This window comes from Acinonyx jubatus, chromosome C1, assembly GCF_027475565.1.
Source record: "Acinonyx jubatus isolate Ajub_Pintada_27869175 chromosome C1, VMU_Ajub_asm_v1.0, whole genome shotgun sequence".
NCBI classification, from domain to species: Eukaryota; Metazoa; Chordata; class Mammalia; order Carnivora; family Felidae; genus Acinonyx; species Acinonyx jubatus.
In genome coordinates, this window is record NC_069381.1 from 5828112 (window position 1) to 5852809 (window position 24698).

Sequence of the window (24698 nt, forward strand, 5' to 3'; positions counted from 1 at the left end):
CAAATAACACCTCCTCCGAGAGCCCTTCCTGATCTCCCCGTCCGACAGTGGAAAGTGGAAGTGCAGCCCCGCGCGTCCCGTGGGCCCCAGCACGACACCAGGAGCAGGAGGGCCACTCAGAAAGTTTCCAACTGTGTGGCTGCTGTCTCCTCTCCAGGTTGCCTGTGGCGACAACAGCCAACTCAAGTACGCGTGTACACTCAGTGCCAAAATCAGTCAGGGATGCCACTCAGCCAGGCAATTATCAAGGTCAGTGGGGACTCCTGCAGAGACCTTAGTGGCTGAAGAACAAACGTAGTTTATTTGTCTCCAGTCAGCGATAAGCTCCCTTCCTCTTGGATGGCGAACCAATACTGTCTTCTAATCTGTGTCTAAAACACAAAGCTAAACTAACGACAGCAGGAAGAGAAGGTTCTAGAGGAAGAATTACGACAGTGAGCAGTGGATAAAAAGACTCCAAACGCATCCAGCGGAACGTTGCAGAGGTCTGGAAAGGCAGTGGAATTAAGTTCAATATAAAGTAGGAAAAAAAGCCCTCCCCTCCCATATAATGGTACTTAAGGCAAATCTAAAGTCGGTTATCCAGAAACAGACAATAAGGTTTGGTTTTGAACTACACAAATCCATCACTCCTTTTGTCAAGATACTCGTTTGAAGGACAGTGCCTCCCTCACACCCGCGTATCCTTCTAGCAACGGATTTCTGCGGTGCCTGAGATTATTTCAAACCAACAGAGGATAACATGGCATGATGCTTACTGGCTCCTCTTGATGTACGAGCAAGTGAATGATCCATCTGAAAAAGTTTGCCTTTTAAAAGCAAGATAATCTAAGTGGATCCTTTGAATGTTTCGCAGGGGTTTTAGAGAGAGTGCTCACAGGAGAGAGAGAGAGAGAGAGAGAGAGAGCGCACGAGCGAGCCTGGCTGGGGGGCAGGGGGAGAATGTGAACAGATTATGAAGTCAGAGAGTTCTAAAGAGGGAGACACACTACCAGGGTCAGGCTGTTCCGGGGTCAAAAAACTGGAAAGCTGACAAAGAACTTGGGCTGTCTCAAAGGACAACCAGAAAATAATTTTCAAACTTTTGTTTCTGCTAAAGGATTGGAGCATTTCATTTTCGTGGACTGGGCAGAGAGGGAGGATCCAAATATTCAGAGTCCATCCCAACTTTAAGCTACTTTGAGAGTCTGGAACAGCTTTTGGCTGATGAAATCAAGGGTCCCAAGTGGTGTTCATGCATCTCTGGGGTCCAGAGGTTTTGTTTTATTATTGCTGATGGGGAAGATGAGAAGAATAAATTTACAATCAAAACTGACAAACCAGTTGCGAGGAAGCCAAGAACTCTTAGTTAGCACTAGGACACAGGAGTCTGTGGGCATACGTGCTTTCAGATTTCTTAAACAGAGATGATTCTGTTAGCTGGAGATAAGCTATCAGTCCAGTTTTGCACCTGGGAAGTGAAAGGGAGGCGTGGTCGGCAGGAGGAAATTGGTATCAGGTCCAGATTTCCGGGCAAACACACCTGCGGGGCCGTTGCAAAGTGTGCCCTTTCGCCCTTCCTTTCCCTTCCCTGTCATTTCTTACAGAGCAAACTAAGGCTCAAGGAGGGGACCTGACTTCCTCGACATCTCAAAGGTGGCTGGCGGCCTGAGGACTGTCGTCCAGCCTTGCGTTCTCTCTGAACACGTCCCACCCCAATGAGCCTTCCAGAGAGGAGAGAGAAGGGTGTGATTTAAGCTCTTCCCTTCCTCCAGAGCTCAAGTGCGCTGCATTTCAGCCACATACCTCGTGCCCTCGGGTGGCAGAGTCGCGCAGGACAGCGGACAGCGACGGCAAAGCTGCAGGTATTCAGTGTGGCACAGGCACTTCCCCCATTTCCAGGACAGAGACCTTCCCAGTGTTCTCTGGGTCATGATCTCTGAACGTTTGACAAAAGGATCCAGAATGACAGAGGATACGCTTAAAAGAGAAACAAACAAACAAAGCAGGTTCCAGACGCACACTTTAGCTATGAAACCCGGTGTGGGCACACTCCTCAGCCCTCGGGCCGCACGGAGGCCTCCAGCCATTCTGCTCTGTTCTCTCAGTTCGGTTGTCGTTTTCCTTACAACTTTGCTTTGCTCTTTCCTTAATTCCCTGGTATATTTATTTGACAGTTCTTCTGTTTCCTCTTGCTGAGATCAACGACAGGGGATCGAGCCCTTTAAAAGGGAAGTGACCAAACAGGGAGGCACACTAGAGGTTCGGGGGAAACCTGAGAGGCGAGGCGTATTTTACCCACGTACCACGGTCGCCAAGAAGACCGCCCCGAACCACCAGCCGGCCCGAAGAAAGAGATGTGCAAACAGGTCACTCCGCTCTCAAATGCGTGATGGGTGGTGAGGGAAGACGGGTTAGTCCGAGGAGCCACACCCACACCGGGCCGTCTCCTGAGGCTCTGTCCTCCTCTCCCCACCATCGCTCGCTCTCCCACGGCCAACATGGCAACCACACATCAAGTATGAAGCGACGCTGGCAAGACGGAGCTCTCCCCGCTGGAGTCCAGAGAATGAAACCTCACACACGCGGACGGGGTTGGTTGCTTCTTCCAAGGGAAGCCACCGAGAAGGAAAGAACGGGACACGTCCAGTCGGCTCTGCTGGAGCTAAAGCGCGCACCGGCCGTGGGCTCGGCGGACAAGCCCCCCAGGCGGCAGCGGGGAGCTCAGCCAAAGGGGCCGAGACTCTACTCAGTGCCGCGAGGCCCTGGGGGGGTCAACCACCTCCACTCAGGTTCTCTTCCATCCGACCCAGTCAACACACTAGCTTCGGGTCGTCCGCCACATCCCAGGCCCTGGGCTCTGTGCTGGGGATACAAGGAGAATTCAACCAGAGGCCCTGACCTCGAGACTTCCTAGCCCCTTGTGGAAGTCCCCACACACACTTGCCGTCACAACCCAGCGCGGCGGACCTCCCCTCTCCCCAGCTCTTCAGCGCGTGGCTAACACACTGGGTGTGTTACTGGGTGATCTTGTTTTAACCCGTCTCCCCCACTGGAACGTCAGCTCCAGGAGGGCAGGGATTTCTGCCTGTTTCGTTCCGGGCCGCATCACCGGCACCCAGAAGGGCGCCTGGCAGGGCGCCGTCCCGGTGCTCCGTCAACACCTGCGGAACGAATGGACGGGTGAACTTCGAACAGCAATCTAAAATCAGAACTGAGTCAGTAACCCGGTGAGCGACATGAAGGGTCATCCCACGTTCACGTTCACACAGGATCGACGGTAACGGAGAACGAGCGGGCTTGCCATCTGCAAGCCCCAACACCAGACGCAAGAAATACAGAGCCAGCCAGCCAGCCAGCCAGCCAGCCAGCCGTGGGCCTGAGTGCTAAGCCGGTAAGGCCAACTGGGGGAAGTTCTCCTTCATGACCACCAAACACACTCTTGCTTCCCAACACCTCGGCACTTTGCTTTACGAATGTGGAAAATGCACTGGAATTCACCCGTATGAAGTACTTTGGAAACACGTCTTAAAGCAAATTCTGAAATATCAGTGGAAAGTGTCATTTGACAGCATGCGGGGTGGGGGCGGAGGAAAGAACAACAACAAAACGCTACTAGGAAATGTAAAAAAAAAAGTGTGCTGGCACTCCAGTGAAGGGAGCAATTAGGGGGCTACCAAGGCCATTGTGACTTCTACCTAAGAGAGAATTTAGATTTAAGACACAAGAATGCCAGAGAAGAGGAGACAGTTTAAAAGAGTTACTTCCTCTCATCGGGGGGTTCCTTTTTTTTTAACCTCCTGTTTCCTTCCCCCCACACTGAACTCCAGTTACCAGACTAACACAGTAGGTTTCACCTGTGAAAACGTACGGCTCCAATGTCACCATACATAGAATGTTCCATGCATACACATTAAAATCGGCTCCAGCTCTGTTGCTAAGAAACTGCAGAAGGAAAGGGTTTTCCATCCTCTTCATTTATAAAATAACCACTTTGTCTACAGGAGAACAAATGCAATCTCTCAAGTCCCCTTGTGTCTTGTTCTCATTTTTTAAACGAACAGAGAAAGATGACGGAGAGTGGCTGAAAAGTGTATGCTGTCGCCATTTTTTTTTACACGCCCTTGGAAATGAGATGGAAAACACGGTTTCAATAACCCACTGCTGTAGTATTTATTAATCTTTCAAGCTGAAGATTCCCCCCAATACTCCCTCACTTCAAGCAAAAACGAAAAATGTCCCAGGAAAATTGCTCTTTGATTTTAAAAGATTATCCTAAGCAGCAAGGAATAATTTGGGGTGTGCCTGCATGCAGTGTGGGGTTACTTCCCAGGTCTCTGTGCTGTTCCTCATTGCCCTAAGGCCTGAACATGTACATGCACCAACATGCACACACACATTTAAATTAAATTGGCACTGCGTCTTGGAGCCCAAGAACAGCACAACTTACGGTTGGTTTTAAACAAAATTACCTAGTATCAGGGCTAGGGGGTAAGGAACTTTAGAAACATACTGGTTAAAGAAAATGAGAAAAAGAACGGCCTTGTTTAGAAAAACAGGCATACTACCTTCTCTGACCACAGTTTAAAGAGGAAGCCTAGAAAGCAATAAAGCCACGTATGTGAAATGCAAGGTCATGGCTGAATTTGTAGATTTAACCCAGAGGCAACTTGTATTGACATGAAATACTGTAATAAATTTTTGAAATATCTCTCTCCTTCTAATGTTCAGCCTATCTCATTTACTAAAGGATTTTAAAATACGTTTCTCTTTACAGGTTGTTATGCAGTAGAGCCTTCCTGCAAACTAACTGACAAAATTGATTGCCTTATACCAACTCTTCCACACATATAATTGATTTTTAATTCACCGTCTCATTTTCGAATGGACTTGGCAGTAATATACTCCACTCTATTCACACTATTGACTTGTTTAAAAAAGGGTTTGATTCAAAGGCCGATGGGCGTCAATCATAGGAAAAATAGTTCAATCTCATTAATACTTGAAGCATTGTGCAAATTTTACTTGTATCTATATTTTCCTCTTTTATTGACTTGTTTATTTTTTAAAGATTTTATTTTTTGAAGTAATCTCTATGTAGACCCAATGTGGGGCTCCCACCTACAAACCCAAGATCAAGAGGTGTATGCTCTACTGACTGAGCCGGCCAGGCACCCTTATATTTTTCTTTTTTAACACCAAGGACTGATTTTTGCTATGGACCATAGGAACACATAACATGAGTAAGAATATATAAATATGTATATATACATATATATACACACACACACACACACACATATATGTATATAACTTATGTGTAAATAATATGCCAAAATGTCTACTTATCTTTCCTACCCCCCTATCTCAGAATTAAGTTGTTCGTAAGAGGCAGTACCAATTAATTTAAAATTAGAGGAAGGGTAATCAGTTGAGAGAAACAGCTACTTCAATTTAAAATTTACTAACTACCTATTCTGTGTTGCAGAGGTATAGAAAGGTATCTCTAGTTCAAGTTCTGGGTATATCGTAAACATTCTCAGATTAAGATTTCTTATGAAAGCGAGAATTCCAATAAAATGATTCAACTTACGTAAGTTTACAAACACATAAACCAATGTACATACAGGAACAAAGACACAAAGAGGGCAGGAAACCTAGAAACTGAGATGGTAGTGAGGTTTCAACTCCCCTGTAATGATTTTGTAATGATATCCTAACAACAGAGATGATTCACATAAAATTTACAAGAGAAAAAAAATGAATGGGTTCATATTAGATGACCGACAGGACCCTCCTATCACCAACATTTTTTGAATGACTATATAAAACGCCCAACAACTCTAGAAACCTGGTCATTTCTAAAAATCGATACCATACAATTAAGGCTTCCCTTATATTGAAAATACACAATTTAAAACTAATCACTGAGATTATGGACATCTTAAAACTCACACGATGGTAACTGCAGGCTGAGGAGGGCTGGCTCTCTTCCCCTGTAATCATCCCCATCTCTGCTTTCACCTCCAAAACCTCCTGCTGCTATATAGGACCTGGACTCTGGTTTTGCTGTGGACTCCATTTTCTACAGCTGCCACACAAACAGCAAATAAAATTCATTGTATTTTTGCCCCACTAAGCAGCTCTGTCTTCTGGCACATCCGGATGCCCGGCTTGAAAAGAGTGAGCAAGGAAAACAATGTTTTCTTGAGCAGACGTTCCAAAAAGGGCCTAACAGAGGCGTCTGAAGACGCTGCTGGGAGAGACACCCCTCAAACAGCTGTGTGTGTCCTGTGGCAATCATTCCTTGACCAGCCACACGGGTTCATTGGTTTACAAATATCCAGACAACTAGTTTGGCATGTCCTGTCAATTTTGAAAGAAGGATTCTCGTTTGCGTTTATGATAACACTGAGCTTTATGCTGAAGGACAGCTTAGACGTTTTAAAACTTATGAATTTGTAAATCCATGTACACGACCAGTTAAAGTTTATCACCGCACCAGGGATGAACTATCTTTGGATAAAAATGTTAGAGATCATTCGTATCTAGGCTGTTCACGCCATGTAGGACATCAACGCTGATACCCAATATTGAAAGGGAAGCATATTTCCAGATAAAAGTTACAGTTAGCCATGACCAAGCGGAATCCCCTGCGGGAACACCAGAAGCAACAAAGCCTTCACCTCAGGCAACACCTGGAGTTTTGCTGAAAGCCACCTGGACATGAAAAGAACGTCCCAAACAAACCTGGCCAAGTGGATGGGAAGCAAAGGGTGAAGCGTGCAGCTCAGTGCAGCACCCAACCTTACAACCTTGCAAGTCAGGCCACACTCCACAAGGAAAATGCAGGCCCTGAATTTTAAAAAGAATTCAATTAGCATCCCCAGCATTTCCCTAATCAACAGCTGAATGCTAATTAAGAGCACAGCAGCCAGCAGCAATGGAATCCCAGCGCAATAAGCAACGGCAAGCACAGCAAATGCTACCTTCGGCTCACGTGCATAAATAAGCAGAATTAATAACTACCCGAGCACGGAAGGGTGACTTCATCTGCTTCGATTAGGTGCAGTTCAGCCTGGGGCCTCTGTGGTATATTTGAATGTGTTCATCATGTTTAATTAAAAACCTAATAATCTAGAGTTTCTTTTACTTTTTCTTTTCCTTTTTAACAAGTTCTGATCAGTATTTTTCTCCTCTTTCTCTTCCTAAGTCCTACTCATTTAAATGGCTCCCTGATACGGAACAATATTTTTAGCATAACGTAAGTGAACCTGGTTAACCGTCAGTACAACTCCCAAACGCAGTAGCCAGCCATGCACTTTGGTTCCATCCAACTGACCTAGCATTTCTTTGAAACTGCCTCTCTGATCTGACCCAGTTTATTTAGCCTGAGAGACTGCCTTGAGCTAGCTACCAAGGAGCTTCTCACTCATTCCACTAAAGCAGAGCTCAACTGTCACTTCCTGGCCTAGAATTTGACAGAAATTGGCCCAAATCTGGTATCCATTCCCCAAGATTTAAAGTATTTCAGCCCCCAAAGAAACTTCAGTAAGAAATACCATATCTATAGGGGCACGCGCCTGGGTGGCTCAGTTGGTTAAGCGTCCAATTTTGACTCAGGTCATGATCTCACAGCTCCTAGGTTTGAGCCCCCATGTCAGGCTCTGTGCTAACAGCTCAGAGCCTGGAGCCTGCTTCAGATTCTGTGTCTCCCTGTCTCTCTGTCCCTCCCCTGCTCACGCTCTGTCGCTCAAAACTAAATAAACATTTAAAAAAAATAATAACATATAAAAAAGAAACACCGTACCAATAGATACACAAGCGGTCAAAGGAATCACTGAGAGAAAATGTAAAATGAAAAGCCTCTCACTGTGTAATTTTGAGGCCTAAAATCTCAACAATTAGTTAATATCTGAAAGACCTAGGACGAAGAAATTGGGTGGTGTTATCACAAAGAATATGGGAAATTTTTTCCAAAGGTAAAACTTTTAAGGTCAGCTTTGAGCGCATGTAAAAGTTTTTCTCTGATGCATAATTATTAACTATTACAAGTTTTAAAATGTTAGAGTGAAGGTAATCTTTTTTTTATATATTTTTTTATACTTACTTTTTTTTAAATATTTTTTTTTAATATTTACTTTTTTAAATATTTACTTTTGAGAGGGAGAGAGACAGAGTGCAAGTGGGAGAGAGGTAGGAGAGAGGGAGACACAGAATCCAAAGCAGGCTCCAGGCTCCGAGCTGTCAGCACAGAGCTCAACGCGGGGCTCGAACTTTCGAACCTCAAGATCATGACCTGAGCTGAAGCCCCAGAATGATCTTAATTAAAGAATCTTGGGTGGCTCAGTGGGTTCAGTGTCTGACTTTGGCTCAGGTCATGATCTTGCAGTTCGTGGGATTGAGCCTCATGTCGGGCTCTCAGCTGTCAGGGCGGAGCCTGCTTCAGATTCTTTGTCCACCCCTGCCCCCCACCCCCGTCCCTCCCCGGAAGATGTGCGCGCTCTCTCTCTCGCTCAAAAATAAACATTAAAAAAAATTTTTTTTAAATCTTTATTCACTTTTGAGAGACAGAGCATGAGTGGAGGAAGGGCACAGAGAGAGGAGAGACACAGAATCCCAAGCAGGCTCCAGGCTCTGAGCTGTCAGCACAGAGCCCGATGTGGGGCTCGAATCCACGAACCGGGAGATCATGACCTGAGCTGAAGTCAGACGCTTACTGACTGAGCCACCCAGGTGGTGTCCCAAAAATAAACATTTTTTAAAAATTAAAAAAAAAAAATCTTTACAAACAATAATCTTGAATAAAGAGTTGTTAATATTCTTCAAGCCCCTCTTAGAGACATTAGTCTCTACCAGACCCCATCAGTTAAGTCCCTGCTCTTAAGTTTATGAACTAGGAGGGCAATCAACTCAGAAGTAAAGCCTGTGAGGAGGAGCGGAGGAAGGGGCAGGAAAAAGCCAGGGGCAGGCTGCTAACAAACGCTGCAAACTGGGAAACAGCTCAGAAGAGGGCGCGATCACAGCGGGCTGGGCCCGGGAACTGCCCTGAACCTCAAAGAGCGGTGAAAAGCAGTGAGAGTGTGCACTGGCGAGATGGGGAGAGATCTGTCTGATCAGGGAGCAGCGCACCCGCAGGAGCCAGGACGCACAGGGGCCGCGTGTTCCCAGCCCGGCCAGGGGTTCGCACTGTCAGGTGCTCATTCCACCAACCCTTGCACACAGGAGTGTCCAGTTCATATAAATGCAAAGGAAAACAACTTCATCGACGCTGCTGCAGTTAGATCAAATGGATATACTGGAGGCAATGATGCTTAAAAATAACTAAAATGTCAGGGCGCCTGGGGGGCTCAGTCAGATGAGCGTCTGGCTCTGGATTTCGGCTCAGGTCACGATCTCACTGTGGGTTTGAGCCCCGCGTTGGGGCTCTGTGGTGACAGTGTGGAGCCTGCTTGGGATTCTCTCTCCCCATCTCTCTCTGCCCCTTCCCCTCCAAAATAAATAAACTAAAAAATAACTAAGACGTCCAGGTACACAGAAAACTTGGAGGGGAAAAAGAAGAGAGGTAGGCCCACGTACTTACTTTAGTTGGGACACGCTTTGCTTACTCCTGTTGAGTGCTGGGGTGGGAAATGAGGGGACTTCCAGGGAAGAGGCCACACACACAGAGGGTGATGCTCTCGCAGCCAAAACCAGGCCAAGGCAGGGGCTCACTAGTGATGGTGCCTCGCTGCCATGTCAAGCTGGTCCAAGATCTGAGAGGCTCCCTTCAGCCTATCAATTATTCAATCCCTCTTTCCCATTCACTTTTGAGGTTTTAGAAAATGAAGCTTAACTTCCTATAAATAAGGGGACGGCCATTTGATCTCTGAGTTCTGCAAGGGCTGGAGGCCTGCCAACATATTTCTCAAAACCTACACGGAAACAAGAAGCAAACATGATAGAAATGAGCCCAATGACAAGGACTTATGCAGTTACGGATCATTATCATGTCCGCCTAGAGTCGTGCTTCACTTTTTAAAACAAAGCCGAGCGTTTTCTGATGTGTAAGACTCCCCTTTCCCTCCCACCGGCTGCCGACAGCAGGGACACGGTTCACATTGTGCCCAAGAGAAGCGAGTGCAGCAGGAAAAGGAAAGCAGCTTTCTTTTAAGTGGGAGTCTTTAAATTCCAGAGCGAATGAGAGGTCTGGGAGACAGGAAGGGAGAGTGCCTGGCCGCCTGGCCGCTGAGGAGCCCCGGGGCGTCAGCGCAAAGGAAGGAAGAAGAAGGGCATCGGGGCACGTGGGCGCTGATGGGGTCTCCGGGTTGGTGGCATTTCACACATTCCTTCCATCCTTTCACCTCCTCACATCTTTCTGGCACCAAGACTTCCTGAGGAACTTTAAAATTTCATCAGTCACAAGTCGGATCTCCTTGTCACAGAAATGGGTCCACAGTGAAAACCACATCCACGGGACTTTACAAAACAAACGAATGTGACGTGTGTACTCTGCCAGTGTCTGAACAGGAACAGATGTTTAAGATGCCCCCAACTCTTTACTGATCGTGTAAAGGTTTTAAACTTTTAATTTCTAAACAGCAGCACCAACCTCATCATGCGTCTGATAAGCTGCAAGTGTTAACGGGCTATGAAAAAGCTCTCTCCCAACCAAGCTTTCAGGGGCCACTTCAGTCCGCCCCTGCTACCTCCTCGTCTCCTACTTTGCCCCCGACTGCCCAACCCCCAAGTGGCCTTTCCTCGAACAATCGCCTTGGCTCTTGCTCCAATGTGCCCCCAGGGTCTCGCCATTTCCCACCGGCACTGCCACCATGCTGTCCGCTCACCGGTCTCGGGCCCGGATGCTCGCCATTGCCCCGGAAGCCCACCTGCGACTCAGTGGCCAGAGGGTGCCCGCCAGCAGATGATGGTACCCTCTGCTCAGAATCTGCCCACGCAGAGCGAAGAGCGAGGCACCGACCGTGGGTCCGCAGGCCGCGCCCGATCCCCGCACTATCCCTTCCCCGCAGACACATGCCTGCCTCCGTCCTGAACGCGCCCGGGGCCCGGAGTTCTCTCTCCCGGCCACGCTTTCACCGTAGGGCCCCGATCCAAAAGGCTCACCTCTGCTCAAATGGTTCTTACCAGGCCTTTCCTCAGCCCCTTCTGCCACACAGCCCCTCACCCAGCTTACTCCCCATCCTCCTTGCCTACTCCGTCTTCCCCAGCACGTGTGTGTACCGCCACTTAACAAATATTGATTTACAGATGGTCTCTCCTCTGAAAACAAACACAAGCCTCGTGAGGAGGGACCTTTGTTCTTGATACGGCTCCTAGCACAGCACCCGGCACACAACAAGTACTCGATAAATATTGCCGAAATAAACAAAAGAGCGAGATCAGGAAAGCACCAAGAGCTTCTAAGCACGCTTTCTTAGCAGATTTAGAACACAGGCGAGGGACTTAAAATCGACAGGTCTACCAGTGACAGCCGCCATCTTCGTTTCTTTCAACCTAAAGGGCAAACGTCAAGCCGTAACACGCAAACACGAGACCGTATCTGCAAGAGCACAAGCAGTCTGTAAGTCTCTGACAGCAACGCCTTCCAGAAGTCACAAGATGGGGATGTAGCTCCATGGGAACTCAGTCGGCTGGGACAGGAATCCGTGGGTTTTCAATCTGTGTTTGTGGGTACCTATCTTATCTCCCTACCTTCTTTGCTGAACCACGATGACAGGACGAATATGTAAGATCCACTACATTTATATAATCAGGTCTATGCTACCTGCTCTTGACTAACGTCCTTCAGCAGGTTAGGGATCCTGCTGGCCCTCCAAATAAAAACAAGGCAACAGCCCCGCTCTAGGTTACACAGCAAATGGTTTTAACGCTTATGTCTTAAGGGGCATGTGGGCGGCTCAGTCGGTTGAACATCTGACTCGGCTCAGGTCGTGATCTCACGGTTCGTGAGTTTGAGCCCCAAGTCAGGCTCTGTGCCGACAGCGCCGAGCCGGCTTCAGATCCTCTGTCCTCCTTTCTCTGCCCCTCCCCTGCTCATGCTTTCTCTCTCAAAAATAAAAAATAAGCATTAAAAAATGCTTATGTCTTAAAATAGGCATCAAACGCTGACTTGCTGAAACCAGCCAACCAACCCTACAGATTCTTCTGTCTTTCCATGAAACCGGAGAACATCCTTCCCACAGAGCTTCCTAAAAAGCAAGTCTTTCCGTGCAACTTTCAGGTTTAAAGTCTCCTTCCTTTGACTGCTGGGTACCATGGACAGTCCCCGGAGGAGCAGGGAGGTCACGCACTGAGAAGCAGACACCCCGGTGACCCAGACCGCAGGGCCAGTCCCGTCGGAGCTCACCACTTCGTCCTCGGTCCAGCACTTCTCGATCAGCTTGGGCACGGGCTTCTTGACCAGGCGCTGCAGGGCTTTGCCAGCGTCATAACCACTTTCATGTAGCTAAAACAACAACAACAACAACAACAACAATTTTAGTCAGATAAGTGTGCCAAATAGCAGATCTGGAAGCAAATCAATGAAAGAGAAGCCCTGCCATTTGTCCTGACAGAAGAATCATGGAACGGGCACGCTCGTCAGCACAATTCACATCCCCCCACCCCAGGTCCAGCTGTTCGGGGAAAGGGAGGCAGGCAGGCAAGGCAGAGAACATTTTGGCAAGAACAGGAACAACGTTAAGAACAGTAACATTTACTGAACATCCGACCTGGCACAGAGGTAAACACATTCCTCGTGCTCATTATTTTTTTTAAGCCTATATTTTTTTAATTCTCTCATTTAAGCTTATGGGGCAGGAAGTATAGTCACCTCATTTTATGGATAAGGAAACTGAGGCATAGAAAGGTCAAGTGTAAAGGTGCTCACCACACTAAACCAGTAGGCGGTAAAGCCAAGACTCCGACCAGGCAACATGATTCCCACTCACTCTCGTCCCCTTCTCCCCAGAGCAGTTCAAAGACCTACTGCATTATGTTATTTCCTGGTAGCATTTCTGAAGTCTTGCTACTGTAGTCATTTCACTAAAAAAATCTGAAGTACCTAAACTATACGAGCTTTGTAATGAAACTCTGTAACAGTATACTAACTGCTCAGTACACACGAATGAAGAGACTGGTTTATCTACACATTCCTCTTAGGACCAGACTTCTCTCTCATCAAAGGTGATCAACCTTTCCCACTCCACATCCTTTCCAACCCCAGGCAGTGCCTGACACCGCTCCCCCTCTCTATCTTGCAAAGACACGCCTTTCCTAGTTCACGTGACCCCAGTCCTCTTGCACTTGCAGACAATGGAGTGAAGGAGAAGGCAGAAGGATCCTCTTGCTTAACCTCCCACCTCCCACCTGTGGCTGTCACTTCAGAATTCTCACTGGAAATCTGACTTTCCTTTACATATCTAGTTCCCTGGCACAAGAATCCGTTTTGGCTAGGGGTGCCTGGGTGGCTCAGTCGGTTGAGCATCTGACTTTGGCCCAGGTAACGATCCCACGCTCGGTAGGTTCCGGTCCCAGTGTCATGAATATGAATATGAATGCTAGATATTAACTTTTATACCTTCGTAACATTCATCATTAGACTTTAAAAAATAAAATAGTATACTGTACTATAAATACCATACTAAATAAATCCTAAAATAAAATACCATAATTTGGAAATGTTTGAAAACTGTCCAGGGTCGCCTGGGTGACTCAGTCAGTTAAGAGGACAACCCTTGATTTCGGCTCAGGTCATGATCCCAGAGTCATGGGATCAAGCCCCGCCTCGGGCTCTATGCTGAAAGCAAGATTCTCTCTCTCCCCCCTCTCTCTGCCTCTCCCCTGCTTCCACTCACACTACACATGCTCGTTCTCTCTCAAAATAAACTTAAAAAAAAAAAAACCCGTCTGATCTAGACTTCTTTCAGAAATATAAAAAGATGAAAACAAAGTTAGGTTTTCAAATTTTGCCCAATATCTAGAACAAGCAGATACCTGTCAAGCTCTCTAATATAACAAGAATCTAGAATATGAGGTTAACAACATGGATCAGGACTGAATAAAAGAAGGAAATTGCAGGCCTATTTAATTCTTTAAAAAGCACATATTTTAGTGATAATCTGAAGTCAATTCAAGTTGATCAGGTCATAAATTCTTAATAAAAAGCTTATGGGAGACTAACAACATTTCTTCAGAGGTAATTATATATATATCTGGGGTAACTGTAAAGAGACAAAAGACCGTGGACTCTGGAGCTAGACAATCAGATTCAGACCCTAGGTCTGTTGCTTACTAAGTATATGAACTCAGACGAGCTACTCATCTTCTCTGGGCCTTAATTTTGTCATCTTTAAAAATGAGTAGAGGGGCACCTGGGTGGCTCAGTCAGTTGAGCGTCCGACTTCAGCTCAGTTCATGATCTCACAGTCTGTGGGTTCGAGCCCCGCATCGGGCTCTGTGCTGACTGCCTGCCCGGAGCCTGGAGCCTGCCTCGGATTCTGTGTCTCCTTCTCTCTCTGCCCCTCCCCCGCTCATGCTCTGTCTCACTCTGTTTCTCAAAAATAGATAAATGTAAAAAAAAAATTTTTTTTTTTTTTTAAATAAAAATGAGTAGAACAGGGGCATCTGGGTGGCTCAGTCAGTTAAGTGTCCAGCTCTTGATTTCTGCCTCAGGTCATGATCTCACAGTTGTGAGATCGAGCCCCACGTCGGGCTCCACGCTGATGGCGCGGAGCCTGCTTGGGATTCTCTCTCTCTCTGCCCCTCCCCCCGCCCTCACGTGCACACTCGGGCATTCTCTCTCTCTCAAAATAAATTAAAAATAAAAATAAACTTTAAAAAATGGTAGAGTGAGAACTTCTACCTCTTAGGGGATTATGAGGTGAGCATTAGAAAAAAGCATGAAAATTGCCCAGAACTGTACCTAACACGTAATATACCAAATGAGTATTAGCAATTCATTTTTAAAAGGAAAGAGGAAAAAAATAAAGGAAGGAGCCTCTACCCAATTTTCATCAATTTTCTAGATTAGACAGTAGCCTTTCCAGAGAGAGAAAAAAACTGTTAAACTATAAACAAAACCACTTATGTTTCACATAATTATTCATGTTCATAATTTTGGAAGTTTGACTAAAACTCTGGCACAGTACACAGGAAAAATGAAGAAGAATTTTAAATCTTCTGTGGCTGAAGGGAGAACGTAAGGCCTGTTCCAAAAGCGAGCGGCTGAAGGAGCAGAGCCAATGAAACGTCATCAGCCCTCCCTGTGCCATTCCTGCCTCTCGGGGAACCGAGGACGGCTCTGAACGAGACTCGGAAGACAGGTTCCAAATGCCTCCCCGAACTTCTGGTGGTCTGGTCTGTCAGACAGGCTGGCCAGTGCGTGTGCGGCGCCCTCTGAGAGATCCCCGCCGGGCGGCTGACTTCCCGGAAGCGCAGGCCGGCGCTCGCACCCCTGCACGAATCTGCACTGGGCACCACGCTCTCCGTGGCATGGGCCGTACCCTGGGCTTCCTGCTGCTACTCTGCTCTCTAAATACTGGCCAATGCCTTCCTTTCGTCCCGTCTACCGTCTGCCTGTCCTTTTAAAATATCCCCGTTCCTGACCTTTCCGTGGAAGGAATCCAATAAATATTTAGTGTCTACCCCTCCCCCCTCTAGAAAGACATATTCATAAAGTCAGAACTATGGGATTATTCACCAACAGTGATGAAATATTTACTGAACAAACGAAGTTCGGGCATTACTGCGCTGTCCTCAATATGCATAAAGGCTGGGACACAGGCTGGGTCCGGGGGGAGGGGGGGGGGCCTCTGCCTTCCCTCTTCCTAGGGAACCAAAACAAACCTCTCTACACACTCACCTTCTTCTGAATGTTACTAAGATTTATTTCTACTTTCCAGGAAATCTAAGAACACTCTGAGTTTTCATTTCTTTATGGAAATACTTTAATGATACTTCATTAAAGATGTACTTTTAGCATACAAAAAGTCGTTATGGCCCACACAGCTTCACAAAAATGAAGATTACGTTTTGAGCCCTTGGGGAAAATTACTGTTGCTGAGGACACCCTTCGTTCCTTCCACAGGTATTTGCAGAGTGCTAAACTGCCAGGGACAGATATAGCTCGTGAAGAACAAAGAGAACGGTCATCAGGAAAGTAAGACCGAGAAGGGTCTGTAACAGTCACTGCAGAACGTGTCTATCTAAATCTCACATTCAAAATCTAGGGTCCCAAAAGGCTGGGGACTACCTTCTTTAGTCCATGTATCAAGCAACAAGTAAGGCCTTCTAAAAGGGGGTTTGTTTTCTAGATGATCACGAAGATTTCCTTTCTTTGGGTTGGAGACAAAATAATGTTTGAGGAAGAGCTTAACTGGATATTTCCACTGTATTCCTTATGTAAATCAGAATTAAGTCTACCAAAATACTGGCTATCTTAAATCTCTAAAATTGTCATTAACAACATTCCCCTCTAATATAGTGTCGAGCTCTAACAGATTAAAGTAATTTCATCTTGAGGAAAACATGATGTGGGTTTCAAATTTTAAACCCCTGATCACAGCCATACACACACATTCATATAGTCAGGAAATGCAGTACAGGCTTCCCAATATCGCTAAGGTAAAAGGTCCTTTAATGTGAGTAAAATTTTCTTCCATTTCTCCAGAGAAGACTGCTCAAAGAAATTGCAACGAAGACAGGGGGAGAACCCCTCAAACGTCTTACAGCTTCACTTTGTAGCCTTGGAAAAGCAATTCAAGCAAGGTAAGTAAACCTTCTGTCCATTCTGCAACCAAGCAGGGCTGGTAAGATCTGGGATTAAATGCAATTTTAATGTACAGTACAGTGAGCTGTACCATTTTAGAGCAGATGGGAAAAGACCACTGCAAAATGCAGGGACCAAGAAAAAGCATCGTTACTCAACCAGCTTCCAATGTTTACAAACTACTGGGGAGAGAAGCATTTAGATTTTACACCATCCCCATCACCCCGCCAGCCACTAAAGCAGGATGTCATTCAGCAGAAACCACTGTTTTCAAATCCATCATCACAAGAGGTGTGCGTGTGTGTGTGTGTGTGTGTGTGCGCGTGCGTGCGCCCCGCACGTAATCCAATGATCAAGGAGGCATAGACTTGTAAATCTGCTGCTTCCGCATCACTGAACTGCAAGTCTGCACTTCTACATGAGTAAAATCAGTCTTTCCCTAAACCACAGGTCGATACCTGGGGAATCTGATAACAAGACGGTGGTTCTTCAACGCGCTAGCCTTTCAAGTCACTCCATCCCGGAACGATCCTGGGGCCTGGTTGTTTTCCTGCGCTTTGCTCTTTGTTCCCCGGGCCTGGCTCCACAGAACCCTCGGGCCTCGTTCCTTCCTCGGCCTTTGGTCCGTTCACTGTGAAACGGCCAACAGGACCCTCCCGCACTGGGGGTCCACTCCACCCTCGTCTACCAGGCCTCCCGGCAGCCGTGGGGCCCGGGGGGACGGCCCCGCTTCAGAGGCAGGCTGCGGGCACCACGTTCTCTCTGCCCCCCGTCCCGCCAACAAGGGCCAACTAAGCGGCTCCCAGGGCCACCGCCGCGCTAGCAAGGACCCGCACGAGCGAGCCAGCCGAGCGGACGCGGCGGGAGCTGTGGCGCTAAAAACGAGAGCAGCTTGAGGAACACGCTCCCGGTCTGGTTCCACCGTGGCAAACGGAACCGCCACACGGAACCCGCAGAGCCAAAAAGCCACCGCGCCACACGCAAGCGCATTTAGCCAGTTGCGTGAAAAGCTCTCCGCGACTTCAGGCGCCCGGCAGCCCCTCCTGTGGAAACCGCCCCAGAGTCCGTGCCTTCTGTCAACACCTAGCGAACCCAGCGCGGGATCTGAGGCAGGAGACGGACTCCTGTCAGCAGTTGTGTCATAAACCGGCCGAGCTGAGGTTTTCGACCGTCAAACGGGCCTAACACCACTGTCCCTCAGCCGCGTCCAAAGACAACGGAAGGTACTAAATGAGATACAACGTGACAAGATACGTGAAATGTCAAAAAGCTACGCGCCGTGTAGCGGTGTCATCACCACAGGAGACATTTCAGGTCCACATCTCTCACCTAAGACTACCGGGCACATACAAGTTCAGTAGATCATCTACCGTGCAGCGCTGGGGCCCAGGCACCCTCGATGGTCAGCTGCGGCTTCTGACCTCTCCGGGATCAGCAGGAAGAAAGGATCGTGCCGCAAGAAGAAAAACACATTTCTGCATAATTGCCCAAGTTAAATCTGCAACTCTCGCTCTGCCTGACAAATCACTCCCTGCTTATTACTTTCTATAATTTAATATATATAAGTGCTTTACTGGCAAGCTTCTCGAAAGAATAAATAATACTTAATGACTGCCTACAGTTTAATTAACTCATGATTGAACTTCTCATGGATTGCTATAAACATTAAATTATATCCTTCCTCAAAGCTGCCATGGATGGAGATCTTGTTTCAAGCTCTAACTCTCCTGCCTAAACAATTTTGAATTTTCAGCAAATCTGTATATTGCACAGAGAGGTGAGAGAATCAACCTTAATGCCTGGTTATAAAGTATGTTATTTTATAGGGCAAAAACGAGGTCTTAACTTAAGTAAGACTGAAAATGCGCACATGTCCAAACACCTCATTTATATTACAGCAATCATTAAGCATCTCTGGATCCCAGGCAGTCTTATTAGCACAAACTCTGTGTATTACCACAAGGCTTCAAGTTTCTGCTGTGGCTTCTCATTTTAGCTGCCATTTTCTGTCTGCGTGATGTTGCAAATAAATTTTCCTTTTGGCACGGCTCAGCTGTCAGGCACCCCTGTTCTATAATGAACCCATGAATTACATCTCCCTGCTCTGACATCTCCGGTCTCACACATCAAAATATTGTTCTTCGATTGTAATTTATAACTTAATTTAAATGTCCCTTTTGCTGTGACCTTTTTACATCAAATGGCATCGCATCTGGCAGTTTCTCCTACCCCAAAGCATCCTTTTGCAATTATAGCCATTATAATAACTGCAGAAAAAGCCTTAGACTGCATTCATGCTAAATATTAAATAATTGCAGTCCATTAAGAACAGTATTAGGTTTAAAAGTCTTTTGCTCTGTGAAATGTTTATTTGCAAGAAAGTGCCAAAATAGCTTAGAAAGGAGAAAAAGTGGGATTTGGAAGAGATCTTAAAATTCTCCGTGTAGTTCTAATTATTTCAACCATTAACGTAAATGAGAAAGATCTCAAAGAAGTCAAAGACAAACTTTAAAAAATCTGTCTCCTAATCCATGATTTACAGATGTCCGTATATTTTCAGTCATACCACCATCACCAATGAGCCAGTCAGGCTCAAAATACGTACGTGTGTGCACGAAAAAACTATAACTGAAACTACAGGCACGCTATTCACTTTTGTTTGGCCACTGTCACTCCAAATAATGCTATTTGATCACTAGAAAGGCTGAATTTGTCTGAACGTTCTCGCGGGGGCACATTTTAAAGACTGCGGCAAAGATGCAGAACGTAGCTGCTTGAAGCAGGGCTGAGGGGCGGGTCTGGGGAGTTTTCAGGGGGAAAACACAGTCGCTGCACCAATCCTCCCCGCGACAGTCCGTGCGTAACTACAAGGTTCCAGAACCCGCACCAGCCCCTGGGGCCGTTGGGGGGGGGGGGGGGGGGGGCAAGTCGCTGGGTGCCGCGTGTGTGTTGCAAAGTCTGGGACCTTTCGGACTCCGCCACTCTTCACGCCACCACATGTGGCAAGAGTACTAACAACCAGGAAGCAAAACTGGGAGGTCTGCTCTCTTGCTCAAGGCCACTTCCACGGCGGAGAGCGAGGACTCTAACATAAACCCACGTCCAGGAGGAGCTGGGAGACCCGGGCCCACGCCCGCGGCTATCCTGGGGCAGTTCAGGCCTGGTGGGCTCCGGACCCCTCCAGCTGCAAGGACACAGCCAGCACACGGCCCGTCTGCATGTGGGGGCAGGCGGGGTGGCCGCAGGGAGGGAACCAGCAACTCAGAGAGGAGGACATGCACCCACATGAAGAAAATGATGAGATGAGCTCTCCTCAAAACACACAAGGTGCCAGTGGACACTCACGGGGGTGACATTTACCATTTTGAAAAACCAAGATGACTTCATACAGCAGGTTTTGAAAATCAATGATCGGTGCAGTATGATTGATAACCTTGCCCATCATCAACGAAGAGCAACAACCAAACTGAACACGTTCTAGGAACCAACAAAAATAGGCAGCAACACGTCCAGGTAACATCTCACAACTGTATTTCCCATGGCTGATGCAACACCGCCATGTTTCTGATTCATAATTACTTCCCACATAATATTGTGTCTAGAAATTAGGGGGTCTCTATCTCCTGGCCATGGTGTCTGGGAAGGTATTCAAAACCCATGGAACAGGAGCCTCAACCAGCAAGCTGATTAGAAAGGAGGCATCAAATGCCGGCACCAACTGAGATCAGTAAACTCTCTTAAAAACACCGAACAAACCAAACTCTAAATGTCTTGGCTATTTCTGACCACCTAGCTATTTTGAGGCTCTCATCTGACATCATCTTCATAAACACCTGGAAAGAAGAATCCATGGAGGGCCTGAGACCAACGATGAGGGTTTGGGAGTTCGGCAGAGACGAAGCCGCAACAGGAAAGGGTTCCCCGCTCTGGCGCATTCAAACGCCAGCTCTGCCACTAGCTGTGTGGTCGCAGGCAAGTCCATTATCTCTCTAAACCACCGCTTTCTCCGCTGCAGAAAGGCAGAATACAGCGCCTATTCCGGACAATGTTTAGGATGAAAAGATAGACGGCAATCGCCGAGCAGGATTCCTGGAGCACAGGAAATATTCCATCAAGGACAGCGGACTAAAAAGGGACAGGGCTGCACGACAGTCACAGGGAAGCAGCACTAAGGAAAGTGGACGAGCTTAAAAAGACCACACAAAGGAAGTTTTTTCTGCAATACTTACAACACAGGATAAAACGTGGGCTTGAGAATGGAAGCCGAGGACTTGGTGACTTGTGGGGAACCGAGCAAACATCTGAGTCTGGGAACCAGGAAACCGAGGGGAGAGTTAGCAACTGTGCCAGGAGGAGCAGGAGGCCTGGGCAAGGGGTCTGGGGTTACCCCTCTGCACAGCATCGCAGCCCCCAGCTTCCTCACCGGCAGTGGAGGGGCCGAACGAGGTCATTTTTGGGACCTCAAACTCGTTTGTTTTCTTTTAGAGAAGGAGAGAGAGAGCATGCAAGTGGGGGAAAGGGTCAGAGGAAAAGAGAGAATCGGGAGCAGACTCCATGCTTCGTGCAGAGCCCGAGGCGAGCCTCGATACCCGCGGCCCTGAGATCATGACCTGAGCCAAAATCAAGAGTCGGATACCCAACTGACAGAGCCACCCAGGTTCCCCGTGGAACTCCAAAGTTTTTAACATTCCTTCTCTTTACAGAGGTTTCTTTTAAGGTGAAATACTAAAGGATGCTATTTTTGAATGCATAAATGGGGGGCGCCGGGGTGGCTCCGTCGGCTGAGCATCCGGCATTGGTTCAGGTCATGACCTCACAGTTCGTGAGTTCGACCCCACGTCGGGCTCTGTGCTGACAGCTCGGAGCCTGGAGCCTGTTTCAGATTCTGTGTCTCCCTCTCTCTCTGCCCCTCCCCTGCTCATGCTGTCTCTCTCTCTCAAAAATAAACATTAAAAATTTTTTTGAAGATGTAAACGGTAATATGTTAATACATTCAGTTAGAGAAATAGTAAAATAAACAATACGGCCACTGAACTCTGGCCAGACCCTGAACAGCAAGCTGCCACGGAAGCTTCTCTTACACCCACTGGTTAGTGTCTACATTTTCAGGTTTCTGTGGAAACTGGAGTAGTTTATGCCACAGGTTTTTAAATAAAATTATGGATAGTTAATCATCTATATAGCTAGCATATATATAAAACCTCACTTCCTAGAAACAAAATCTTTCCTCCTGCTCTTTGGGTGAGAGTCCAGGCAAAGGACGCAGAGAGAAGGCAAGCTGTCGTAGATCTAAGCCAGAAGCCATGTGCTCCTGAGGGGAAGCTGACTCCTGAGGACTCAGCAAACCAATCAATCTCTTAAGGATAAGACGCGGCTCAAAGATACAGAATGAGTACACCTCTGGCCACAAACAGGAAAATTACTGGCAGACGCATCAACCTAGACTGTGTATGCTGCTTTTCTGAATGAGAATTATTTGTCCATTTGGAAAGACCTACGTCTGATCACAAGTGGAAATTAAAACCCTTTTCCATTTCCTTAGCATCGTCCCAGCCTTGAATACAGAAAAATGGTATGTAAGGCTCTAAACTAGAGGCTGACAGAAAAGAAACCAGTTCTATCCTCACGGAGATGTACGCACTAGTGAACCTATTCATAAATGCTAAATTAAACTAGAAAATATATGTGAAAGGTCAGCTGTGAGTCAATTTTAACCAGATTCCTTCAGCAAGTTAACTTAAGAAAATAAATAAAAACAAAAACCTCAAGACCAGGGAGGGGCGCCTGACTAGCTCAGTCAGTAGAACATAAGACTCTTGATCCCAGGGGTTTGAGTTCAAATCCCACATTGGGCACAGAGATTACTTAAAACCAAAACCAAAACCAAAACTAATTCCTCAAGAGCAGCTGCATAAACATTAAGAGAGAAACACTTACAGAAATTGCTTTAAATCCCACTAAGTCGAGTTTAGGTGCAGGAATGACTGCCCCCAATTCATGGGGCTTGGCGACCTTAACCTCGGTGACTTCTGACGAGTAATTTTAACATTTGTGCAAAAGAACAGTACACTTCTTTTTGGTCATGATAATAAGGTCATGGGACAAGGAAAATGAAAGGGGCATACACGGAAGCGTGTGTGACTCCAGAGTCAGGAACACTTCCGAGCAACCGTTCTTTTATCTGGAAACCGTGGCCAAGGACAGAGCTGGTGACTCAGAAAGAAGCAAAACGGGGTCTGGGCCACCATGGCAGCACTCCTGAGGAATGGCCCTGGAGAACCAACAAGGACCTGATTCTGGGCCTTAGAAACTTTGAAACTTTTTTTTCTGAAATTCTGCTTTTCCCATCAAAGGGTCTTAAGAGAACGAAGAAGACTGTATGATATCAAAGCAGCAGAGGCAGAAGCCAGCCTGACCGTGAAGACGCCAAAACTTGCAAAGTATTATGCAAACCAAAAGCCACAAACTCTAACAGTTGCACACAATCTTGTGCGCTGGTCGCATAATGACGACTCAGGGGTAAAGGCAAGTAAAGGCAGACTTGATTTAAGAACACGTTGAAAATCGATACCTCATTTCCGAAATGGAAAAAAAAAAGGAGAAAACTGAGGAGTCAACCTTCCTAAAAACGCTTTGATGACAGGCACTCCCGAGTCCTGGGGTGAGCCGGAATATACATCTCAACACCTACAGCACTCGGGGAGAACGCAGGCCAACCGGCAGGCAGGGCGGCTCGAAGGGCAAGGGCGGGCAGCCCGGTGCAGTCACCTCAGAAGCCCGGCACGCGACCGGCTGCGGGGGGACGTCAGCCTCCTGGACGAGAGAGCTGGCCTGGACGCTGCGGTCTGTCAGAGTCCGGCAGGGCCAGGCTCAGAGCAGGGCTGCGGGGTTAGACTAGAAACCGGAAAAGAAGGCAGAGACCTCAAAGAGCAGTCGCTTCAAGGGCAACCGTCTCAGAGATCGAGCCCGCCGGCAACACGGGACCTTGCCCTGGAGGGCTCCCCAGGGGCCCGGCCAGGTAGCTCTGAGCTAGAGCCAAGGAAGAAATACTCAGCAAGTCACCGGTCGGAATAAATCGGCTAATACAGTAGTTATACATGACGATTCTATCGCCTAGATAATTACGTTCTTTGTAAAAGGAAAGCCAGATACATCGCACTATATACCCTACAAATACTGTACTATTTTAAAAATGAAATGTCCTCAGAGGTACAGAAAATCACAGTCACTACCAGAAATATTTTATACTCTCAGTATCAAAACAAAAATAAACTGTCACAAATAGGTACTGTAATTTATTTTACTGACACCTTATATAATAATAAAACTCAACTGTGCAAGGCTGAAAAATGACCACCAAAAGATGTGGATATCAAATCTTTGGAACAGATGAGACCTTATTTGGAAAAAGGGTCTTTGCAGATAGGATTAAGTTAATGATTTTGAGATGAGGAAATAATTCTAGATTATCCAAGTGGGATCTATGCCCAATGACAAGCATCCTTATAAAAGAGAGGCAGTGGGGCACCTGCATGGCTCAGTCGGTTAAACGTCGGACTCTTGATTTCGGCTCAGGTCATGATCTCACCATTTGTGAGTTTGAGCCCCACATGAGGCTCCTCACTGATAGCAGGGAGCCTGCTTGGGATTTCTCTCTCCCTCTCTCTCTTTGCCCCTCCCCGCTTGTGCTCTCTCTCTCTCTCTCTCAAAAAATAAACATTTAAAGTAACGAATGAATGAATGAATGAATGAATGAATGAATGAGAGGCCGTGGAAAAACACAGAAAAGAGAAGATGTGGACCTGCAGAGGGGAGGTAACGTGAAGACAAGCAGAGAAGTATGTGGCCCCAAACCAAGGCCTGCCCGCAGCCATGGGAAGCCGGGAAAGGAAGGAACAATCCTCCTGAGGAGCCAGAGGGAGCGTGGCCTGGCCGACACTCTGGTTTCATACTTCTGGCCTCCAGAACTGGG

The 24698-nt window shown here is 47.1% G+C and overlaps 1 protein-coding gene across 5 annotated transcripts in view; it reads right to left on the reverse strand.

Annotated features, from left to right (window-relative positions):
- RERE (arginine-glutamic acid dipeptide repeats) overlaps window positions 1–24698 on the reverse strand; it is a 418258-nt gene that overhangs the window by 78953 nt on the left and 314607 nt on the right. For all 5 annotated transcript variants that reach the window (XM_027060523.2, XM_027060521.2, XM_027060518.2 and 2 more), the window contains one exon: window positions 12326–12424. In XM_027060523.2, the coding sequence (XP_026916324.2) occupies window positions 12326–12424 (99 nt within the window). The remainder of the gene's footprint in view (window positions 1–12325; window positions 12425–24698) is intronic.